Source organism: Delphinus delphis, chromosome 2 (genome assembly GCF_949987515.2).
Source record: "Delphinus delphis chromosome 2, mDelDel1.2, whole genome shotgun sequence".
Lineage (NCBI taxonomy): Eukaryota > Metazoa > Chordata > Mammalia > Artiodactyla > Delphinidae > Delphinus > Delphinus delphis.
Window position 1 is genome coordinate 81,298,761 of NC_082684.1, and position 25,599 is coordinate 81,324,359.

Sequence of the window (25,599 nt, forward strand, 5' to 3'; positions counted from 1 at the left end):
TCCCCAGTTTTGTGGAGCCTTCCACAGAGATTTCAGACAGAATTAATCACTCCCTCGTCTGCAATACCTTACAACCAGTAAGTTATATGCGATGTTAGAAGCCTGCGCAGTTATCCGTTTACATTTCTGGTTACTTACTAAAGAGTATAAAGAGGAGAGGCACCACATCTTATGAGCCATGTATCTCTAGCATCTAGGATAGTGATTCCCCTCAATGACATGGTCAATAAATGTTAAAAGAAGAGAATACTGGGGTGGGGGGGGGTCCACGTTAATCGCCAAGCTAGACTTTTTAAAAACTAGTGTTTATTTAATCCTAGCAGTTACCCTATGAGATAATTATTGTTCCCATTTCACAGGTGAAGAAACTAACATTCAGAAAGATTGTTGCTTATAAGTGGCAGGGCAAGGCTGAGTGTTCAGAGCCTCGTGCCTCCAAATCCCCTCCCTCCGTATACCCCACGCCCTCTGTGTCAACAGGCCTTCCTCCATCCATGCCCCAGAACTGAATATCTGCTTTGCTTAAGACTTACTTGCATGCTTGCCCCCCACCTCACGGGAGACGGTAAGTTACTGAAAGCAGGGACCCTTGTAATTTTCATAGTTTTATTCCCAGAGTGCCTTGTTCAATGAATATCTTTGTGTATTGATTTTAAGCAACATACACTTAGAAGAGGTCTTGAGAGATCGAGAGCTTTCCGCCTCCAGACAGGTATATGTACATATCAGCCCTGGTGTGTGACAACGTGTCATAAAAGGACACCCACAAGGTAGCTTCCACAAGCTTTCAATAATCCATGATTTATCAACTTTTCTACATCATTCACATTTAGTACATAGAGATTTTGGAGGTTTTATTTCAGCGGGTGGCATTTGTTACAAATGTTAGCTGGAAGAAGAAATATGAAATTTTACACTCCTAGCCTACTTTTGTAAATCTCCAAACTTAAAAAAAAACCGAATGTTTGGTTTTGAGGCCACAGTGACATCTCTAGCTGGCGGTGAGGGTTAAGGAATGAGCGTTTTGATGAAGCAAAACTTCTACTGACAAAAGGGTAACAGCTTCACCTGGTATGAATTATTGGTCTAAAAATAGAGTACAGTAAAATATTCTTAACTGTATAATTCTCCTGAAAATTATTTAGACTTTTGGAATCCATTTCAGGATAGGGTCTCAGCCTCTGTAATGATTATCCTTTATTATTCTACTTGTGACATATAGAAATGCCAACAGAGAGAGAGATTCTAATTGATTAGATAATGGATAATGGAGAAGTTGCTCTGTATTTACAAAATACACCTCACACTTCTGATATTAATGCCCCACCTTCAGTGTCCTGCACCTGAATCGTGACAGTCTGCCGTCCTCAGAAAATCAACTCTAAGGCCTAGTTATTCTCTTACCAAACCAGGAAGAATAGTCTTTCCTTGTAAACAAAAGCAAGAAATGAAGAACATTATCTCACTACATATTATAACTATCCTGTAAAATGAAGGAAACAAAAATGCTCATGCTACACCTCTGATTTAAAACAAAAAAGCAAAAACCAAAATACTTGCAGCCTTCTTCTATGTTAAAAGATAAAATGCACAAAGAAAAAATAAGACCCATGAATGTAAACATTAGATTCCTGGCGCTTGAATGTAAAAGATCATCTAATTCAGTCCTATTTCATAACTGAGCAAAAGTCTGAAGAGATTAAGAGACTCATCCAAGGCCACAGAGCTAATTAGAGTCGGTATAGGACAGGAGGACAGGGGAATAAAGGAACTAACAGTTACTGGTTCCAGGCAATGTTATGTGTTTAACCCATGAGGTCTCACGTAATATAATATAATCTCCAGGACAACCTTGAGGGTAAGTAGTTTTTCCCCACTTTGCAGATGGAGAAACTGAATCTAGCAGACGTTGAGTAAAACTGGGATTTGAACCCATGTCTCTCTGCCTCCTAAGTCTGTGCCCTTTTCAGTGCAACCCTGACCCTAAGGCACACAGGCCTCTTGACTCACAGTCCGAGATTCTAGACAGAACCTCAAGCGGATGAAAAAGGGCTCGATACAGGGCTTGCTTACGTCACTAAAAGTAAATTAAACCTGCTCAAAAGCAAACTATGAAAAAAACTGGAAGGCATATGTAGGAAATCAACAAAAGCATGCGCAGCCTAAAAATTCAAGAATTACTTCCAGACTCTTTACCTGTATGTGAAGACCCATGGCTTCTCATCCTAAACAAGAAGTACAAGCAAAGTGGACCCTGAGTTCATCATGGGGAAACTATTTGCCGCATTAAGCAATTTCCCTTGTTACATTACATTACATTACGCTACAAGACATATCCATACACTTACTTTTGTATAGATAACATTATGAAAAGAAATCCCATGTCCAAATTCTGACCATATGTATATAATTTACGACAACATTAAAGAACAAATAAGACAAATCCCATTTTAACTATTGTCTTAAAAATACTATTTAAAATAAGAATCTAAAATTTAAGACCCTACCTGTAACCAAAATAATTCTAAGTTTAAGCTGATAGCCATTGCCTTATTTAAGGCAGCGTTGCATACAATAACATTTTAGTAAAAGAAAATAATTTTTATTATCTCTTAAGGATGTAATAGGATTTTTTTCAAATGTATCAATATGTTAAAAAATAGAGCTGATGAGCACAAAGTTTTGATCGAATTGTTTCCACCTTAAAAAAACTGAAATCTGTGGATTTTCCTTATTGATTCAGAAGTGGACCTACTACTGCTAGACAGCTGAGTAAGTAATCATTTCTGCCTTGAAAAAGCAGGGTGACAGACCAGGAACCAAATAATTACAATACAAAATGTGAAAGATGCTAAAATAGAGGTAGAAGGTGCCACTGGGGTGCAGAGAAGAGAACACTGGCTTATGCCCCGGGCAAATCAGGAAGGCTTCCTGGAGGAGATGACACTAGAATTAGATTTTCCTCAGTAAGAATTCCCTAGACAGAAGGAGAGGGACACACTTCCTTTAGATCTCGCTCCATTATTTCCCTTTTCAAGACCTGGCTTTCCAGCAAGCCAAGGGACCTTATTGCTGTATAGAAGGGATAGTAAAATGGTTTACTTTCATTTTAACGAGAAATCAGATTTCAGTGAAATCCCATAGTTGTTTTCTTGCTGATCGTTAGAAAGGGAGTGAATAGCTCACGACTACTGAGGGATAAATTTGGTAGATAAAAATGGTTTATATTATTGTCTGCTGTGACATCAAAATATTTTTAAAGGCCAAATTAAAAGCAAATGTCAAATAGGAAGATGAAGAAAAAGTTATTCTCCCACTACCCCACCACCCCCGTTCCTAAATTTAAAACAATAAGAATTTCAAGGAACTTTCTGAGGGTAGAAATAAGAAAGACAGAGAAAAGGGAGAAAAATAACATGGCGTCATTATAGACTATTCTTCCGAAGTAAAGACAAGACAATGAAGGGAAAAAATAGAACACGTGTATTACAATGTATAGCACCATAAGGCTGTGTCTGATGCTCTGGAGGGCTTCAACAAGTACTGTTCAGCCGAAAATCAATTGAAAAATCAGCATGATAACAGAGCATGAGTTGCCCTATAATAGCCTTAAGACCCCCAAGGCTATGCAAGTCCCTTTCATCTGCCACACTGCACTGACTCCAGGGGATCCTCACTTCCCCTCCCTGAGTACTGTGCCTGGCTGTATTTCTAACCCACTGCCTTACCCTCCCTTAGAAAGGGGAGCTGACAGGTCTGAGGATGTTTTAAAGTGGTTCTAAAGAATTTTTTTCTTTCTGCTTTATTCTTTATCTTTTCTGGACATGTGCACTCAAATTCATCCTATAATATCCACAATTTCCACAATATTAAACGGTCAGGCATAATCTCTGATTAACCTAGTAATGGTCTCATGTTCTGAATGCCTTAACTAACCTACATGAAACTGCCCCTTAATAAAATCAGAGTTCAGGTTTATGCAAACGTGACATGTAAGCAATTCACTGCATTGTTATAAAAATACATACAGAGTTCATTCCAAGATTTCATCTCAATATTTCTTCAATCACTTCCTCACAATGCCTGGGGTTTGTTCAATTTATATTTCTACTTGGCATTTGGTGCAAACCCCCAAAGATAAGATACATCTGTCCGCTAGTCACAGATCTTGGCATTTTTACCTTAACTCAATCGTGAAATGATTGGTTGAAAATTACCTTGCTTATCAGCAGGATTTCCTCATAATAAAACATTTTATTTCCAAACTTTTGAACGTGACATGAGATGTACCAACTCAGGAGTGACATATTAAAGCTTAAGGAGGACATATAAACACCCTGATCCGTGTAAGGGAAGGAAAAGCTAATTGGAAGTCAGCTTCCCTGTGATTATCAGCTTGTTTATGGGGAGGGAGGATGCCTCTGAATGGCACTGTAAATTCATCCCTGATTGTGGCGTTAAAACCAGAGCTCATTTCCACAAGCTCCCAGAAAGCCCCCCACCCAATCCATTTTGTTTAGTTACAAAGGGTTGTGCACTGTTTTCAGAGAATGACAGTTTCTCATGCTCTGATTTTCTCCAGTTTCAAGAAAAATTAATCAGTTGCACAAGCCAGTTGTCAGATTTCACTTCCCTCATGGCAGAAAGCACACATATTCATTGTCTGTTATAAGAATAAATTTTAGTAATTTTTCCCCATGTCAATATGAATATTAGACTGACCCAATTAATATGAAATGCTTCTATGCTGCTGGAACAGACAGTGCTACAGAAAGAGCCATTTGCACAACCTGTTCATGATTATGGGCCATAAGGACACAAAGATGGCACACACATTTGTGGACCATCTGAATTCTTACACGGAAAGGGGAGGGGGAAGGGGAAACGGCATGACGTTAGCTTGACTGTCGTGGGTCATGTTTTTTAATCCGGAGTATTGGACATGTAACACAGCAACAAGAGCTGATCATTTTGTTTAATCACCTTTTGGATCTTTGCCAGATGGTCTCTATTGAGAGTGCTGCAAACAGAAAGAGATGAACTGCATCTAACACGCCACCAGAGCTTTCCCGTAAATGTCTGAGAACAGATTCCAACAAGAATTTAGTCTCAGAGCAGAAAGGGATACATTTAAAAACTATGTGCATTAACTATACTTTTCCCCATAGAATCCTCACTTGGCATGAATAATTTACCCACTCTTATGCTAATGGGATCATGAAAGTATCCCTCTGTCTTTAGTGCAGCTATTCTCAGCTTTCAGTAATTACCCCACCCAGTGAAAATAACATGGCTTCTGCATTGAACACCGACTAGTACCTGACAATTAGAAAGATCATGGCTGACAGTGGACTGGTCCAGAACTGGACAGAGAACCCTTGTAGCCCAAGGAAGAGTACAGACACAAAGTGACACTGGTCATGGGGGGGGGCGGGGGATGAATAGGGATGAAAAGTGGAGGAAAAGGGGGAAAAAAATTTTCCATTGTCAACCTTTCCTTTCTCTGACTTGCTATCAAGATTTTACTTAAGCGAAAATATGTTCTTCTTTACATTACTAAGTGTAAAAGACATTCATGGCAAGATTCATTTTAAAGGAAAAAAAGAGAACACACCTAAGGAAACGAACTAGAGTTATCCTTAAAGCACATCTGCATTAAGTATTTATCAGAATTTTTAAAAAATCTAAATAGTGGAAAATCCTCTGCATTTTGACTTTTGGAGGGAAAAAAAAGATTACCAAACCAAAAAAAACAAAAAAGAAAACTCTTTCTCAACCTCTGTCCACAACTCCATGTTCGGTAGTTCACTGTGTAAAAATTATCAGGCTAAAACATCTGGGAAAGAAAGCTATGAAACAGCAGGGAACGTGGCTGGTTTATTGTTTATCTTTTGTTTATGAGGCAGTATTCAAGTTTAATTACTACTCTAAATTAAACTCTAACTGGCATCAGGAGACATCCCTTTACATGACTAAGTTAAAAAAAAATCTAGAAATCCCAACTCCGGGTTTTTCAAGTAAATTGATACATATAGGAAGAAATTACTCAAAATTAACAGCAATTATAGAAAGCTTTAAGTATTTATGGGCACCATTACATGCTCCTAGAGCATTTATTTATTAGCAGAGTTTAATTTTATTTCTAACGGTTGCTATTCTAAAAAGTCCTAAGAAAATCAACAGAAATTATTTGCATGTTTGCTGATGATTAAAGGATAGTATTCTTTTTTACTTTATTTGGGGAGCCAAAAGAGAATGAAAATGCAACATAAATATTCTATAATACAACAGCTTCTTCTGTGGCAATGTTCGATTCTCAGTTACATTCTCAGTGAATCTTCTGATACAATTAGGAGGACAGGAAGGAAAAGAAATGTCACCATATTTATCATAGCAGTAAGTGACCAGTTTTGGATGAACTTAGTTCTAGGAAAAATAAAAGTTAAAAGCAACTAGCAAAAGATTATGCCAGATGGCATCTGTCATATTGTATTTAGGGTTATTTTAAAGAGATTGCCGCCACTATGAAAACATTCCATTGACAGAGTTTTCCTAGACTGAATAAGAAATCCCAGTAGAACATATTCAGGACCCATGTAAGTGGGTTTGAGGTTTTTTCCCGCTCCTCCTTTAAATATAGAACTGGAATATTTTGGTGGAGAAGATACTATTTCATGCATTATATAATAACTCAACAGTGTAATCCTATCTTAGACTCTTGCTTACCTATAAACACACTAAATCTACGGTGGGTATTTTTAGATTTCAACACCATGATTTCTGAAGAGCTGTGTAATAAATAAATATCTAGCTATGGAATTCTAGTCTCACTGCCTGGATGATAGAAAGAGACATCAACAGAGAAGTTTGGTAGGTGGCACAGTTGAGGAGAACTATGCTGGCTTGTACAGCCCTGTGTCCTGAAAGATGAGAGACGTATAGATGCTCGAATGCTAATGGATTTAGGTTAAACTGGGTCTGGCAACAGTATGGTTAACGTGCGTGTGGTGTGCAGTGTGAGCTCAGCAGTTACTGGGCCAACTGTCTCGGTATTTCTGGGAATCCTGCCTATTCACAGTGCAGGGATTGTTCAATTGCTGCAGAATGTACAAAATGAATTTTACAAAAATGAATTGTAAGGAAGGCCCCATTACAACAATTTTACAGCAAAGATGTCAACATCAATTTTTCTTTCATGCCTAGCTAATGATTAAAACAGCATATTCCATTTGCCTAAGACAATTTATTTCATACTGCCACATCAAAATATTGAAATACAAAGTTATCTTTACTCTACCCTTTTTATTCACTGCTGCTGAACCCACACCATTGTTCAAACCGGGAAAAAATAAAACAAACTTGGCACGAAATACTTAAAACAAAGGCTCATCAATATCCTCCAATTTGTCAACATCTCAATTACAGCACTGGAAAAAATGTAAATTTCATGTGCTCTAAACACTGAGAGGTCTATTCTCTTGCCAATTCACATGCGTAACTCCCATCAGCGTTAATGGGAGTTACACAAACCCATCAATAATAATAATACTTTGTACATATATTGTGCCTTTCATCTAAGGCTCTCCAAGTGCTCTGTGAACAAGGGGGCTGCTTCCTAGTCTTTACTCTGGCAAAACCCACAACGAAATACAAAGCAGCTTTTGACTCATCAGGTACAGAATTAGGGACCCCAAGCCTTATTATCAAGCCCAATTTTACTGATGGGAAGCCAGACACAAAGAGGGCCAGTTACTTCCCCAGAGTCCCAGTCTGCACCCTAATTTTATCCCTGAAAAACCAGACTTTTTTCTTCATTTTCATGTGACTAACAAGATAAACTCCCTTCCTTTAGCTGCTTTTAGCCAAAGAAATCAGAGTGAATTAGTCTGGTTCCTATTTATGTAGTTTACTGCTAGGCATGTGCTGTGTGGAAAAGATAGTAAGGTCAGGTTTCACATTTTATCAAGTTTGTTTCTTAGAATATTTTTAAAATTTGATTTTTCCCCCTCCTTTTGGTTTGCTGCACAAACACGGAGAAGGAAAAGATGACCTTTCACCTGTGTAACTGTAGCTCTTTCCCTATCAAGTCATAAACTAATGAGATATTTTTAAGTTCCAAAGTAAAGATGTGTATGACTCATTTTAGTAGAAATATTCCCCAAATTATAAAGCAACATAAATGCATATATTGTTTTACAGCATATGGCTATTAAAGTTTAATTTAAAATGTGTATGAAAACATTGTCTTTAGTACAATTCATCCCTATTTTTTCTGTTTATCATAATTTGTTTTGAAACTGAATCATTTTACAGTTTTCCATATGCCTGTTGTGCTAATAAATTCTGAATAAGCAAGAAAACTCTTTTCTAAACTAAAATGCTTGATTTCCAATGAAACACTTTAATATATTTAATACGAAGAACATAAATTTCCTTCGTAGGTTTTCCATTATACATCGACCCTAAGATTTAACCTAGGATAAGCATATGTGATTTCAGTCAATATCTCTGTTGACTTTGCCCTGAAGCAGATAATTAATCTTTCCCACAGAAAGCTACTCTGGACAATTTGGTGGGACAAAATACCTTGAAAACATATATAGAATACCCTTCAACATGTGTTTTGGAGTCACTGATGTGGTCAGCCAGGTAGGAAATTCTCCATGCCAAGAGAGTCTTCATTTTCTAGGGATCATAACTTTTTTTGTCCCTCACACTTTAATACAGTAAAATGACTGACTTCCTCGTACTCAAAATACATAAGCTACCATGTCCATTCTTTAATCCCACGGAGATATGATTAAAGGAACAAAATCCTACAGAGATCAAATCCTTCAACATGGCATCAGTGGGTGCAGCTACCCACAACACAGAGGTTTGTGTGTTATGGTTTTTACCCAGTGTATTGGTCTCAGAGTTTTTCTCTTTCCCGACCAAAAACAAAAGCAAAAATAATAAGCCAGCAAAACTAACCAAAATGATAAAACTCTATGCCCTGGCCGTGGCCGCAGCCGTCCTGTGCCCCAAACCTCAGGGTCGTCCTTCTCTGCCTTCCCTTCTCTCTGGTCCTCTCCTGCTACCTTGCTGGCCATAACTCAACCAAGCCAACTGAACCAGTCAGTTTTAAATTTCAGTTGGGACCTTGGTGACCTGTTAATGAATCTACAGAGAGGAGAAAAACTCACAGTGTCGAGTTATGCCTGGTGTTGCTAGCTGACTTTGAGTCAGAAATGCTTGAAGCGTTAACGTAATTGCAAGAATGTGAAAAATGAAGCGCCAGGCTCCTGAGCAAAGTGAAAGGTCAAAGCGAGCCTCACACACAACAGTCTTTGGAAGATAGCCTCATTAGACCATTAAGTCTGCTTCTCCTTTCCCCCTCTCTCGTACCATGTTTAGGGTAATTTGCTTTTATTAATAAATACATTCCCTCCTTTGTGGCACAGTAATTTGGGGTGGAGGGGAAGGGCGGAGTCTTAGAAAGCTTTTCAGATTTAACCACACCAAGAAGTCCTTCTCCATGACATGGAAACACAGTGAAGCCACTGCGTTGCAGATCTACTGAATGTATATACGTTTCATCTTCAGAATGCCTTATAGTTTAGTTTTCTTACATACTGTCTAAGTGGTCTAATAAAAACGGTATAGAAAGCCTAAACAGATACAGTTCACAAGTTCTTCCACAATTTACCATCTGACAGTATTCATTTCTGTGTTAGCTGCAACTTGTTAAACCTAGATTCTAAGTTGGACCCATTCATAAGTTAATGGCATCCTAGAAGGGACACTTTTCTAGACTCTTCTAGAATACTAGGAATCCAAAATCCATGGCCAGGAACTTGGAGTAGTAAAGGCCCTCGCCCTACATCAACCACCCTTTTCTAAATGGCATATATGACTACAGCTCAAGCTGTTAAAACTGTCCTCCACTTGGAAGACTGTCTAATGCTTGAATATTGTGGCCATAAACACAGTCATAATAGAGATGAAATAGACCTAGGAGATCAGACACCATCTAATGTAAAATATTAAAAAGTAAAATCTATACACTTTCCTGGCCCACATTCAATAATGCATCTTCTTTTAAATTATTATTTTAGCCACAGAAGAGTCATCCCTACCAATATATAATTGCTCTCTGTGTGATAGGTGAGTCCTCAATGGTCAAATTTATTCTAAATTACTCTAGGCTTCCTTGTCACCTGTAGTTGACGTCCCCCTTGCCTTCTGATTATTCTAATTTTTAGGATTTGTTGACAAAAGTCACCACGTCAGCTGAATGGAAATGGGAACAAATAATCTAAGAATTTCAAAATCCACCTTCCCAAAACACGATTCCATATAAAATTCACACAGTACTTTGGGGCTAAAAAGAACAGATTTTTGCATCATGTGTGCTTTAGAGGCAACATTGCCTGATTATAGAAAACCCTCATAGTTGATGTTACGAATAAAATATCCCATTTATAGTATAATTCCAACTACTGCATCATAGCAGCAAAGTAGGTCTGTCATTCTATTTACTTACACACAGGAGTAAAGTGCAGATAACCAAATTTGTAAAAGAATTGGCAGAACTAATCGATTGTTATTGTAATGCCTGCTTAAAGATTAGACATCTCACTTTGGCCTTTTTTTTTTTGTAAGTAATGTAAGTTAAGGAAATACTGTCTCCCTAAATAGCAGCTGATGACACTCCCTAACCTGCCACTCTCCTGTTTACAGGGAGGCAGATGTACCAATATCATAAAATACTGAAGTTATTTTAGTCATGCCCACTTTGCACAGGGAGAATGCTTGACCTTTTACCTTGTTCACTGCTGTTGTCTCCACTCTGGGATGCATGGCCCCCACTGGAGGGCCCTGGGGTGCCTGCTGAGTGGGTGGAAGTTGCATCATCGTGGTCTCGCCAAGATGCAGGATTCTGATGTCAGGAGGCCAAGGAATTTTCCCGCAGTTACCATTTCAGCCATAAATGAGGAATCAAGAGGAAAGGTGCAGAGAGAGACAAAAAATACGTACATATTAGTATTTGGGGAATTAGGCACATATAGATGCCATGTCACAGTATGTTGTCTTTTCAGCAATAGGTACCAAAAGAAAGAAAAGATGCTCTAAAATCATGATGAAGTGATGGTTACATCAGTGTACACATTTGCTACAACCAACTGAAATAGACGCTTATACACCAGATGCATTTTATGATACAAATTATACCTCAATAAAGTGAATTTTTAAAGTTAGGAAAAGAAAACCTCCTTAAAACTCTAAAAGCCTGCTATCTTAATTAGGGCACACTCTTCCAAGAAATAGGTCCCAGTGCTCTTGGATACCAAATACTTCAGAACATTAACATCTACAAAACTCTATGACTCCCTTAAAAAATTCACAGACTGTAGAATGTATGGGACAGCCCTTCACATCAAATACACTGCCCTACTGACTCTCAAAATTATCGTCAACTTATTATACAACCAACAGAGACAATAATATTAATCACTGAATCAATACCTTCTGCTTTAATTTGCACAAACAACAATCAGAAAATGAAACAACTATGAACTGTAACCCATCTAATAAGATGGAAAGGACTTCCTTTTGAGCTGCATGGAAGGCTTAAAGTCACAGAGCAGTGCTTTTTCCTGGAAGAACTGCTTGTTTTAAGGGACACGTAAGGTAAGCCAGGAGTTATAGCTCACGCTACTTTGCTGAGTGTATTCTTCTCCTGTTCCTCCTCCCCTTTCCTGATCATTCCCAATACCCTGCTGTTGCTTAAAGGAAAACAGGAATTCTAATGTACAGGAAGGACTTTATCAGCACCACATGAAGGCAGGCAAGAGATGGAATTTCCTCTGGCAGAAATGGAGAGTAGGAAAAGCACATGAAACAGACCAGCCTTAAGGACAGAGCTGTACACTTGTCACCTGTATGCAATGACTTTAACTAAGCACACAGAGCTACTAGCAAGCAAATTTGTTCTGGGGTGCGGGGCAATACTTTGGGGGCAAAATAATCTAAAAAGCCCCATCAATCTCTCAAAGTACACTATTTCTCCTTACAAGAATTGGTGACTAAGGACTCAGACTCACATGCCTGTAGGCAACATGTTAACATCTTGACCATCTGAAAACAACCTTGCCGTGTTGTCATCATATATAGTTTATCCAGAAAAAAATCAGTCTATCATTTTTCTCAACCTCAACCCTATAATGTACAAATAGAACATAAAACTTCACCAAAATGAAATCAAGAAACCATGGTGAGACAAAATAGGGAGCGAGTCTCATTTGGAAGAGGAACAACAAAAAACATGTTTGCCTCTACAGACCTGCTTCAAACCACTGTAAATTAATATTTAGCATTTTTGATAGATGGTGAAATGACCCAAAGCTCTAGAGATTAATGACACCTCTATCAAATAATGCTGCTACACTGCTATCATGCAAACCATTGATTCAGAGGCAAAACCTTAAGCAGAAATTTTGTGACTGTGAATATGGCACAGGTATAGATCTCTAAAGTAAAGATACGTTTTCGAAAGTAGATTAGGGAACAAAGTCGAGCAGAATAAAATGAAAACCAAGATTCTCTGCTGCCTGTACGAAGACAAAGTTGTGCCTGTGATGTCTCTTTTTATCTAAATTAGAAACCCCTCCAATAGTTTCAAGCTAAAAGCAAACAGAATACCGGGACTCTTCAAGATTTGCAACCTCTTCGCGTCAGCTGTTTGCCGATGGTAATCAGATAAAGAGCTAGAAGGAAAGAAAGAAAGAAAGAAAGAAGGAAAGAAAGAAAGAAAGAAGGAAAGAAAGAAAGGAAGGAAGGAATGAAGGAAGAAACAAACAAACAAAGAATAGCATGGTGTGAGTTTAGTCCTGCAACAACACTGGCTAGAACCTTCTTTTAGAAAAGGCAACACAGTCACCTAAGCTAAACTTTTCAGTGCACACAGCAAGTGATGTAAATTTTATGCACTGCAGGCTTTTTATTAAGCTGGCTGCTATAAAAGCTCCTTACCCCTCATGAAAATTACACTAATTAACCACTAACACCTCAACTATGTTTTAAGGCAAATGTCATCTAATAGCTATTATATAATCGTTCACATGAAGGTCCAGCGAGTTTTTCTGTTTGGGTGCTAGAATGATTTTAAGGGATCACTCAGAAGGACTTCCTGCAATGGAAAGCACTGGTCTGTCCCCATCAGTCAAACCTGTACTGAGTTTTAAAGTCAGGCCTCACTAGTTTATAATTCAGTTGATTTCCTTCCCTGGTTTTCTGGAGGAGGTGGTCTCTAAACCAAAGGGGTGAGAAATAGGCCACGTAAGCAAATATTACTTCTAGAGCAGCCGGTTCCTCCAAACGAGTTGGGTCTTGGGTTTTCAGCCCAGTCCTGAAATTTGCTCAAGTTCACTATCTAACCCACCATGCCCCCGTCTCTTCCGCCTTATCTCCCTCATATCCTCAAAGATGCTGTCCTACAAAAGTGTCACAAGATGTTTATTTCCATAGAGTGTCTCAAGGTTTATGATCTAGGTTGAGAGACTGACACAAGCTAGTACCAGGATATTCATCTAACTTGAAAGTAGGAAAAACAGCTGAATGCCTTTGAGGTTTCAAGTTGAAGAATTACCCCAAAGTTTTCTGTATTCAGCTACACCCTGGTGACTTGATCAAAGACACATATTGATAATCTGGCCAATAAAAAACTGCTACCTCCTCCATAAAAAAACTTTAGAAGCAACATGGATAGATACAATATAGTCCTTTACCCACAACACTGGTTTGTTCTCAGACTGAAATATTTGTTTGTATCACAACTCCTTTCTTCTTCTCCCTCCCTAGATAGTTTCCAAGTTTACATCTTTCAAGAATAACTGCCTGGCTTTCTGCCAAATTATATGCAGAAGTTTAGTGAATCTTGAAACCAAAGTGGCATATGAAAGCATGTAAAACACATGACGTACGTAGAAAAATAAAGAGAAATGCTTTCTGTGGGCACGTGTGTGGGTGAGTAGTCAGGTAGATGCATTCCACAATATATGTCCTGTTCTTCAGCCAAAAGTATCATGAAGACATCCGAGGGCAAGAAGGAAACATGCTTCTATTCCCAGAGGCTTTAATAATTAGGAGTCAAATATGGTACTGTCCTTGCTCTTATGTAATTGCGTTAAAGAGCGGTGTTAGCAGGAGGAAAGCAGTGAATACTGAGTGGAGCACAATAGAAGAAGATGGAAAATAGATACAAGAAGCTAGGTCTCCAGGGGCAGTATTTTCTATTTGCTGGGTTACAGACTCACAGCTGATAATGCAAGTTGTAATTAATATAAAAGCAGGAGACAAGATGGGGAGAGCTTGTAGTAGCGGGGCCACAGGAGATCACTCTGCTGCTCTCCTCTGTTTCTCATTTACACACAGCTTTCCCTAGAAAACACAATTCTGCCAGTGTTTTCTCCCTTGAAAGTTAAAAAAAAATTGATTTAGCACCATCATTGAATTTTGCTAAATCTAGGAAAGAGCATAGAGAGGATAGGTGTCTCTGGGCATAGAAAGCAAATCCTCCCTGTGCCTCTTTTGTTGAGGTTGCAGATATGGTGGAAATTATAACGTTTTACACCATTATGGTATTTCTCGGGGCGGGGGGGGGGGGCTGCCTATAGGACAATACTTAACAAGTCCCATTGAATTGGCGGGATAGTTGAAATGATTCCACACAGCTCATGGTTCTTCCACTACAAAAAGACAGTGGAGTAAAATGTGTAAGCATTTCTAAATAAATACAAAACCGAATGGGAAAGTAAAATGTATTAAGCTTCTAGGAGTAAAAAAAGAAGCTATACTACACACAAGTTTACCTAAAATAATCTGAAACTCGTCTTAGACCCCAAATGAAAAGATGATGCAATGGATATGGTATAGGAGAAAGAGCCTTAAATTGGAATTAAGACTCAAGGGTGCCACCTCCAACTGTCATGTGACCTCAGGTGATGAACTTCATTTCCCTGGGACTTGTTTCCTTTCTCTCTTTAAAATTAAGAAGTCAGACAAAATAATCCCTAAGGTCACATCCACTTCTTATTTCTATTATTAAAAAATACTTAAAGCATTTGATTTTCTGGAACCTACACAACTAAAACACGATACATAACACCAAGCCAGAAAAAACCTACGAACTTGGAAAATACTGTAAAGTAATTCAGAATATGTACTTGTAGGTAGAAAGTAAGAATAAACACATATAAACATACTTTAATCAGCAAACGGAGCATGCAAAACTAGTTTGACTCGAGATAGTCACACAATAAAGGCACGATATGCTTGTATCAGTACACATAATTCATGTAACTTACAGGTTTCCTATGACTTTAAGATGTTTTACTCCTAATTAACATTGTGCAAAAATTATTTTTAAAAAGAAGAGGAACACTCCTATCATGAGGTAGTCAAGCCTATAAAAGTTAAAAACGTTAGTTGTACAGTTTGAAAAAAATGGTGGAATTTCAACTTTGTTATTCTAAAGTTGACATAAGAACTCAGAACTGTGTGTGCTTTCAGAACACGGACTCACTCTTTAAAAATGTAAATAGAGCCGGGGTCTTTCCCTCATCTCCCCGCTTCCACCCTCTATTAGGCTTTGGGAATTAATATGTGGGCAACTCTCACGGAAGTGGCAGGTACTCTTTGCAAATGATTCCTCCTCCATCTAATGGAGCAACTTTTAGAGGAGACAGAAATTTATTGTTGGTGTGTTATCACGTTATAAAATGTCTCCTATAATTTTGAATTGTGTTGGGATACTGTATAGGACGTTTAGCCTGAAAAAAAATGGGAAAATGAATTTTTAATATATCAAAGTTTTAATCTGATAGTGAATGTCTGTGGTTGTCAACTGCACCTTTGTTTAATTTCATCTCATCACAGTTTCTCTGAAAGCAGACTCCAACTGCACAACCTACATGATTTCAATAACACAATTATTCTTGATGGGAAATTGACAGAAAAGCCATCAACCACCAGAAACTACACAACAGCGACAGAAAGCCCATGCCCCCAACCAGGTCTCCTTGAGTTGGTAGACAGAACTCAGAGGTAGAACTTTCCCGGAACAGGTCCCCCGAGACCTTGGATAACACACCGGGAGATCTGATCTTACACCAGAACGTAAGAAACTATCTGATAAAATAAATCATTCATATTATTAATGTTAGTCAAATCCCAATATTACCCCTTGGTATTCTATAGACCAATCACTTAAACCTATCTGTCTCCTCACTGCCCACTCCCGGCTGATTTTTCAGACACTTGCCTGAATTTTGTCAGAAGCAAGGTTCTAGGGATTCTTCCCTTTGACTTAACCCATTTTTTAAAACTGTACAGACACATAAATTTGACATATTCAGAGATGCAAAAGAAAACAAGAGAATATTTTCATTTAAAATACAGCTTTCAACGTAGAAATTAAAATAATTTTTCTTTTATTAGTCAGGTTATCAGAGCCACTCAATTTTCAGGCACCTGCCATTAACTGTTAGTAGATACAATTGTATTTTCTTCCCTATACTTAATTCATCCAAAATAAATAAATAAATAAAATGTAGTTCCTTATGTACATTAATTAGGAATAACAATATTACCGTATGCACTTCAGGTGAATGGAGCTTAGGTCAGAGAACGTATTTGAAAAACAAATACAGTTCATTTATCTAAACATGATCTAAAGATATGTAATATCTTTATATGTATAAAGATATTACAGTGCAGACAAATAAAATACATCATTTGTCTGCACTAGAGCTAAAGACCCGATCTAAAATTACGTAAAGTAGAAAATGTGGATATCACCTATTATTCAGAAATAGTACAGACTAGGAAAAGCATGATCATGCCACAACAGTTTTCAAGTTGAAACTTTTTTTCAAGAATTGGTTACTTGACATGTTTATTTTAAACATAATAAATTTGAACGTCTGGGAAACTTAACATGAACTGCAGCTGGAAAATAGAGTTCTACTTCCTTTCACCATCATATTTTTTCTCCCTAATATCCCAAAGAATACTGTAATAGATGTTTCCTACCTATAAAAATTACTCTTATGTTATACTAAGGGTATAAAAGACTTTATAATATTAAAAATATTAGCAAGCATTCACTATGAATCTACTAAACATGACAAAATAGTAGCCAGTGTTGCAAATTTTATTTTCTATTTAATTCCAAACGTCCTTTTATCAGTATGCCCATCATGTAGGTGTCAATAAGAAATGAACAAATTCAGTATCTTCACTGAATTTAACGTATGGAAGGTAAGACATTAGCGCTGTCTTCTTTTAATGCATCTATGTTACATCAGATTATTTATATAAAATTATGGAATGTGAAATCAGCAAGACAACAGCCTCATTTAATAAGCAATAGTATGTAAAACTCATTCTTAAAAGTCAGTCAAAAATACTTGCTTTCAAGATATTTATATCAATTACTTTTACATATTTCTATTTTAAAAAATTTTAACAAAAAAATCAAAAGCTCTTTTGGTACCTAATAGTTTGCTCCTGACGCTTCTCTCTCTGCTTTCCACTACGCAGAATCACACACTTGTTCTTTCTTTTCTCTCTTTCACTCTCTCTCTCCCTGCCCGCTCCTTCCTTAAACACACACACACACACACACACACACACACACACACACACACACACACTCTCTCACACAAAGTAGCTTGATATCACTTAATAAGGATAGAGGTGTATGTGTTTTGGGGGTGTCAAACAGCTGTCAGAAACTGTCACCTCCAGAAGAGAAACCTTGGCACACAACAAATTAAACTACACTTCTTTTTTAGCTGTCATTATTCATAGCCAATAAATTGAAATGCTCTCAGCATTTCATGTGCAAATAAAACCACGAGGAAGCCAGTAGATCAGAATAGTGGGCCAACAGATAAAACAGAGAAAACAACACGCTGTCTTGGTCCTTCTGAAGTGGCTCATCATCACCCCTGCACTAGCGTGCACCAAATGAGATCCAGCCTGGGGCCATGTATTAAATATGCATATCAAAGCAAATGAAAAAGTAAACCTGGAGATTCAAATTGGATATACATTTACATGCTGAAAATGTCCCACTCTACCACTTTTCAGGTAGTGGGTCTGAGGTATTTTCACTTTTTTTGTGGCTGGGGGGTTGAAGGAGGAGGGCAAGCTTGCAGGAGAGGCTGAAACATAAGAGGATTCACTTTGTAGGGGCAAGGCTTGGGAATGAATACATTCCATATACCTATGGCACAGAAATATCAAAAATGTAAAAACTCTCCAAGATTTCCTCTCACCTCCTGCAAAAAATTCAAGTCCATGGCAAACTTCGCCCTTTCCCACTCGGTTTGCTGGTGGAACAAATTATTGCTCCCTTTCAAAACAAATAGCAGGGGGCTAAAGTAAAAATGTTATAGTTCAGACTCTAGGAAATAAAAGGTTTTAAATTATGATGCCCAATGAGGTGGCAAGACCTCATGGGTTCAGAATAAATCAGTTGTCATATATACTTGATTGGGGGCTTCAAAGAGAAGCAACAAATGTTCCAGTTGATTCTTTTATTCAAAGATGATGATTGTTATATTATTAAAGCACTCTCTTCCTAGGTACAACTTCTTTCTTGAGTGTAATTTAATATTACAATAGTTCCATAAATTGGCATTGTCTATCAGCCAATACTATAGACAGCCTAGTTTACCTTATCTCTTCCAAGTAAACATCAGCATGCTCTAGTTCATACATCCACTTGAGAAAACAATTGCCAAGAAACTGTTTTAGAAAACCAAGTAGTCAAGACCCCTAGAAATGGCACAAGAAAAGCTTTTGGCTGCAGACAACTGTGAACTTCTCATCCTACAAAACCATGTAACTAGATTTCTTCCCATTCCCCCCAACAGTGCAAAATGCATATGAATACAGAAACAGGAAGCAATGAAAATAAACAAGTAAATGACAACAACAACAAATACTTTGAACAGAGTGTCATGCCTTGCAGACCACAACCACACATCATATAGCCACATATCAGCAAATAAACTTTCCATAGCTGCTTGTCGCACCCATTTGATTTCAGAGAACACACTCAATATACAAAAGAGCTCCCCAACGTTTCCTGCTTCATGACGGGAAAAGACAAGAGGAAAGGTAGGCATGGGAGCTTTCAACGTCACAGTATTTATTCTGTCTCAGAACTGGACTTCAGGACTGAGGTTTTCTTTTCTTCTTTCTTTCTTTCTTTTCTCCTTCCTTTCTTTCTTTCTAACTTTTGTCCTTAGGCTGTATGGTTTTCCATACAGCACAAAGGCTAATAATCAAAATCTGTGACTGTACGTTTTCAAAACCTTTGGAGAAGGCGGGGGAGAAACTTATTCTCAAGTCATCTCAACTCTTTCCTCTTAACACCCAGGACTGGGGGGTGATGGTGGTGATACAAACTGCCTTCAAGCCTCGATGCCCATTTAACTCCACGGAGTGTTAAATTAATATTTCAGGCACCAAGTTAGGAGACTATAGCCTATATCATTTAGGTTGTGAGTTCAATCGACTATAATCTATAGACACCGCCTCCCCCACCCCCAGGCTTGGGTTCCTATAAATAAACTGCTGTTCACACCCACTCTTTAACCTCGCCACTCCTGCCTTTCCTACCAGCTGCAATCTTTCTTCTCTTTGCTTCTTTTTCAAATTTTCAGTCTCACTACATATGCTTTTTTTTTTTTTTTGCATCAGACTCACTAGATCGGTTCCAAAATAGGATTAAAAACAGAGAGAATAGAAAGAAATCTCCGTTCCTGGCCTGACACACACAGTCCCTCCTTACTCTACTCTCCGTCCTCATTCACCAACTGTTTGTGTTAAAATTCAACCACTAACCTATGGTTACTCAATCAGAATTCCCTTCGGCTTTCTATAATACATTGTTAATATTTGTTTTATCAAGGTTACTGCCTTTTATTATGAAGATGCCTCACGCACTTGGCAATAAGTCCACATACTGACTGTAAGTTTCTATACGACAAAAGCTCAGAAAACTATAACGTGTTCACTCCTTTTATTTCGAATGCAATGCAAGATTGCCAGTAATTCTCAGAATTGTCATCTCTGCAAGAGACTGAGAAATCAGCCCTCGCTCCCCAATTCTCTTTTCCTTCAGTCCTCTCTCTCCCCCATCCTGTCCAGCCAGCTTTCTTGCCTCTTTCTCCCTGCTGCAATGATTACAGAGTTAAGAAAGCAGAAAAGGCAGTGGTCACCATATCAAACAGACGATTTGCTGACACTCAAGTCACCAAATCCAGGAAACTTTACACATTAAGAGCACAAATCACTCTATCGACTCCCTGGTTTTTTAGGTTCTCAACATAAATAAGGAGGGGGTCCAAGAAAGGGGAAATGGAGATGAAAGGTATGGCAGAAGTAGTGAGAAAGGGAGAAAAAGACCCCCAGAGAGACTAGATTATTTAAAAAGAAAACTCAGTCAGTGGAGCTAGAGGTTACAACAAATTTTTCAAAAATGCTTTGCCCAGTGGTCTTAAAAGAATGCCAAAGGCTCACAGACTTACATGGTCAGCGAGATTTGTGGAGGAGCCTGAAAGTTCTTCGTGATCTGACTTGGAGCTGCCATCTCTTTCATCAATGACGAGGTCTATGGGCATTTTCCCCTTCAAACAGCTAATGTACCGGTGGCAGAAGTTATCACACAGTTCGTGGACCTAGAAGGAGGGTTAAGGTGGAGGGTTCAGCTTGTATTGTTGTTGTTGTTGTCATGGTTTTGTTTCATTTTTAAAGGGAAAAAATATCAGGTTGCAAGGTTACCTTTGGAAAGAGCAACAGTGCTATGTCTTCCAAACTAACTCTAATTAATGGGTGTAATAGTTGAAGGCGAGGAAACAATAGAGCAATTGTTGCAGCAGATATTATTCTCCAGAGACTTCCCTGAGCAACAAGTTACAATGAAGGGAGCAGAAACAGGACTGGAAATAACTGGGTTCAGACTGGGAAAATCCGATTTGATGATAACATCAAAACATTAGAACGCTGGAACTGGGAACAACATTAGCATTTGCGATTCAATAAGCTAGGAATTTTGTATGTTTCCAGGGGAAAGTGATTGAGCTGCAGAGCAATGTAAAGACAACCCAGCGAGGATGATTCCCTCTGCCAGCACCTAATGCACGCTCTGAGCCTAATAGAGACGCAAGCAGGCTGAATGTCCAGTAACACAAATGGTTTGCTGCATTTCAAAATAATCCTGAACGCCTGGGGAAAAGGGGGGCGGCGGCTACTTTAAAAGACAGGGCTGTCCTAATTCACCCATCCTCTGAGGCCCTGGGTCGAGAAGCAATGTGGAGAAGTACATGGTAACAAGTTGCTCAGAATCTCTCCAGGTTCTCAATCCCTCAGCCTGGAGGTTTCTTAAAAACATCCCAACTCAACCGGGAGAGGGAAGTGACCAAATCAAAGTGGGGAGTGTCATTTCCTGCTTACCTTTTCTAACTCCAAAAGATGAAACCTTAGTACTTGTATTGCTTGTATCATCTGGAAGAAAAGTTTAGAGTGCGGAGTTAAGGCTCTGTGACGCCTGTGACTCGGAGGTTTCTAGTGGGGGATGGTGAGGGAATGGGGCTGGGAGAAGACCCAGGCAAGTGGCCAGGCAAAGCCCACACATCAAGAAATCGTCAGAAAAACCAAGTGATTACTGATCATCTCTGCCTCATTGGCTACGGGGTAGGAATCTGACTCAACCTATGCCGAAGCATTTAATATCTTTACCCCTCACGTTTACTGAGCTATTTACAAGCACTGCTTTCCTAGGGATAGGCCTTCTTTCTCCACCTCAGTCCTCTTTAACGTCGCCTCTCTCGACCTCAGGCCAAAATAAAAAAAAAAAAAAAGAAGAAGAAGAAGAAGAAAGAAAGGAAGGACGGAAGGAAGGAAGGAAGAAAAAAGTCGCTTCTTTGGAGTGAGAAAGCTTTTTAGAACAGCACACCCTGCGAAATCCGTCCTTACTGAAGAAGGAAATACTCTAGAAGAATGGTGAGGCAGGGCCTTTGAAAGCGGATTTAAGTACTTTTAATATTGAAATCGTGCAAATTAGCAAAAGAATCGCACCTAAAAGTGGCCTGCGCTGGCCTGCCCCTCACCCCCACGCCCACCGCCGCGGCCCGCCCTCCGCCGCGCAGGCGGTGACTTCCTTCGGGTTAGCTGCCCGGGGCTCGGCCGCCTGCCCCGGCAAACAGAGGAAATCACTCACTTCTCGCCGCCTCACTCCCGGGGCCGAGACCTGGGGCGCATCCCCTGCTCTCGCTCTCGCTCTCGGCGCCGCGTCCCCGCTCGCTGCCTCCCTGGGTTCTGCTCGCCCTGACGTCCAACCCGCCCCTCACTCCCAGCTCCCCGGCAGGGGCTCTAAGCTCTTCCCTTCCTCCCCGTAGCTCTGGAGCTTCAAAAGAGGGCTCTGCTCGAACTCCCCGGAGCTCCGGGGAAAAGTTTGTGCTTCTGGGCAAGGAAAGGGGCCCAGGCTGGGGAAAGGCAAGAAACAGTGAGCCTTACCAAATTGTCCAGCTCTGGATTTGAGGAAAAAAGTGGCTTTTCGGCGCGAACCTATAGGAAGCAGGGAAAAGTCAGCATGAATTACCACTCCATTTAAAAGAAGAGAAACCCTGTCACCGACTAAACCGTGGTGTGTGAGTGGGGACGGTGGAGGGGCAGTGGCGGAGACGAGGAGAGGGGCTTTGGTAAATACATGAAACAAACTAGTGCCTTCAGTCAATGGGGTCGGTTGAAAAAGAATCAGGGCCTCCTAGTTCTGGCCCCATTTAGGGGTACCTGGAACCTCTGAGCTGTAGCCGAGAACTCAGGGCCGTTCTCTGGGTCCAAGTACCCCCTTATCCTGCCATCCGCGGGGCTATGGTTCGCAGCCTCCCTCACCTCCGCGCCGGCGCCGACAGCCCCGAAAGGCGCCCAGCTTCCTTCCCTCCCGGGCACTCTCGGGGCCCTCAAAGCCCCTATCCCCAATTCTTGTTCAAGTAGCTGCAGGCGGGGGAAAAGGCCAAGCCCCAGATTAGGAGCAGGTCAACTTTAATTCGAGGGTCGAGCCCCTGTATTCCTGGCTGGGGGGAAAAACAAACACCCATATTTATCTCTTCTTCCAATTTGCCTCCAGGCTCAAGGATGGGGAGAGAGGACTGGGGCCGGAGGAACAGATCGGGTGTCCCTGCCTCTTCCTTCTCTTTCAAGTAAAGCTCTGAGGAAAGGGGAGGGGGAGTGAGGGGCTGCAGGAGGGTGAGTGGGTCAGGAAGGTTGGACCTGCTTGGCGAAGACCGCGATGTCCTCGTTGAAGGAGTCGGAGGAACAGACGTCTCCGCCGGCCACTCCGGGTTCCCGGGGAGTGCAGGTCGCCAGCTCGCACTTCTCAAAGACCAGAGCTAACAGAGGAAACAACGGGTGCCTAACGGGCAGCGCCACGCAGAGACACACACACGGAGACGGGGTGCAGAGGGGAAGGAGCAAGAACTGTAATCAACAAGTTTGGAGGGTTCGGATTCCTTCCTTTCTACCACAGGCACGCATCATACTTTACAACCCTTCCTCAGCCAGCCGAGCCTGGGCCAGAAACAGAAAGGAAAAACGGCCTGGCCCTTTCCCTCAGCTCAGGACTCCCTCAGATCTGGTAGGAGAAGCCCCTGGCCAGTTAGCCCGCCAAGTAAAAACAGCCTCGGTTCGAACGTAATGAAAACAGCCAATAGGCTCAGGCAGTCCGGAGCCCGGTGTTGATCCAGACCCACTCCCCGCACGACAGAGGCCGCCCAACCAAACCCTGAGACCCAGCCCTGACCTCCCAAGAGAGGAACACTCCGTGAAATCCAAAATTGCTTTAACTCCACGTTTTAATGGGCATTCCAGAGGAGGCCCAAGGCTCACCTACACACACCCCCGAAGTGATATTTTCCTCAGTCTAACATCTCCACCCCCTTGCCTTATAAACTTGTTTGCTCCACTTCTAGTAAAGCCCGGGTGAGGGGACCAAAATAATAGGAATGGTACACGCCGAGAGCTTCCTTTCAAAGACCACATTTCTCCAGCTGGCGAAAATAAATAAATCGAGTGTTAAAACTTGGAAGTGTGCGTGTGCGCCTGTCCTTTGTGTTCCTCTGGGCGGTTTAGCTACACCTCGGGATGCTTGCGGCCTCCGGCTTCAGGCGCAGTTGCTGTTTACCGACACTGTCCCCTCCCCTCGGCATCCCGCAGCCTTCCCCACCTACCCTCAGCTGGGAGGGCCCGAGTGGTACACGTTGGGGCCGTGCACCCCCATCCCTCCCCGAGTTCTCTCAGAATTTAAAATAATTTCCAGCCATCTCCCTTACTCCCCCCAAGAGCTGCTCTGTGCAAGCAGCAGCCCCTTCCACCCCGCTGCACTTCAAGGTCTGCCCCCTTTATTTACAGAGAATTAAGAAGAGGGTGATTAGGACTTCCTGGCCGACAGAAGCAGCCCTGATCCCAGCTCCAACTGCATTTAGTGACTCCCAGACTCTCGGTAGGAAACAGAAAAGGAAAAAAAAGTTGCTTCTCATCGGCAGGAAACTTTCTCCTTCGTCGGGGCCTCTGTTAGGGGGCCTGGAAGGACCAGCTCTGCGTCCTTTGGCCAGGAATCCCGTCCTTGGGGAGAAGGCCCTGGCCAGATTCGGAGGAATCAGTCACTCCCGGCTCTGGGGTACGGAGTGACGGGGCCGTGGCGGTGGAGGAAGCCAAATCTTCCCCAGGACTTACACGCAAGGGGCAGAAGAGCAGGCCCCCTTCCCTGTCCTTTCCTAAGGCCAGCGGTTTCCGCCCCCCTACCCTAAGGAGAAATAACTCCCCACTTGGTCGTCCACCCCCTCATCCCCCCCCCCACAGAGACAGACAGACACACACACACACACACTCGCACTCGCACTCACACAGTACGCTGGGTCAGGAGGGGGTGGAGGTTGGTTTACCCATAGATCGCGTCCTTGTCCCGCTTCAAGGCGTCGTTGACAGCGGATCCCATGCTGGCCGGCATGACATTGGGGTGCGGGGCGTGCGCGCCGTAGTGCTGCGTGGCGTGGAGCGGCGGCCCGTGGTTCAGGTGGTGAACCGGTGGGATCGGCCGCGGCGCGTGAGGGTCTCCGTACATGGAAGCAGGCACCCCTACTCCGTCCATCCCGCCGTAATGGGGCAGCTCATCGTACTGTCAGAACCCGGCAAAGGGGCGGGGGGCGCAGGAGGTGAGAGAGAGCGAGGAGAGCAGAGGGAGGGTAGGAAAAGAAGCAGGGAGAAGAGAGAGAGGAGAGAAGTGGGGAAGGAATAGAGGCGAGAGAGAGGGAGAAGGCCAAGGGAAGAAGAGAGAGGAGGAGGAGGGGGCGACGGGGAGGGGGGGGGAGGCAGGAGAGAAAGAGGGAGGAAAATACAAATAAAAACAAAGTCATAAAGGAGAAAAGTACCGAGCACGAGTTGAATACACAGAAACCAAACCAGCCGAAACAACGGAGTTGAAAGTTGGGGAGGGGGGTGTTTTTAAATTTAAAAGATGAAAACGTATGAACCGAGAGCAGCGTT

At 41.2% G+C, this 25,599-nt stretch overlaps 1 protein-coding gene across 7 annotated transcripts in view; it reads right to left on the minus strand.

Moving 5' to 3' along the window:
* Window positions 1-25,599, minus strand: part of MEIS2 (Meis homeobox 2) — a 200,552-nt gene that overhangs the window by 173,870 nt on the left and 1,083 nt on the right. For 6 of the 7 annotated variants that reach the window (XM_060004968.1, XM_060004967.1, XM_060004964.1 and 3 more), the window contains exons 2-7: window positions 24,999-25,231; window positions 23,329-23,470; window positions 22,573-22,623; window positions 21,511-21,561; window positions 20,586-20,735; window positions 10,807-10,921 (exon numbers count right to left, since the gene is read on the minus strand). In XM_060004968.1, the coding sequence (XP_059860951.1) occupies window positions 10,807-10,921; window positions 20,586-20,735; window positions 21,511-21,561; window positions 22,573-22,623; window positions 23,329-23,470; window positions 24,999-25,231 (742 nt within the window). Of the gene's footprint in view, window positions 1-10,806; window positions 10,922-20,585; window positions 20,736-21,510; window positions 21,562-22,572; window positions 22,624-23,328; window positions 23,471-24,998; window positions 25,232-25,599 lie in introns of those variants that run through there. The other variant, XM_060004966.1, reaches the window with a different exon arrangement.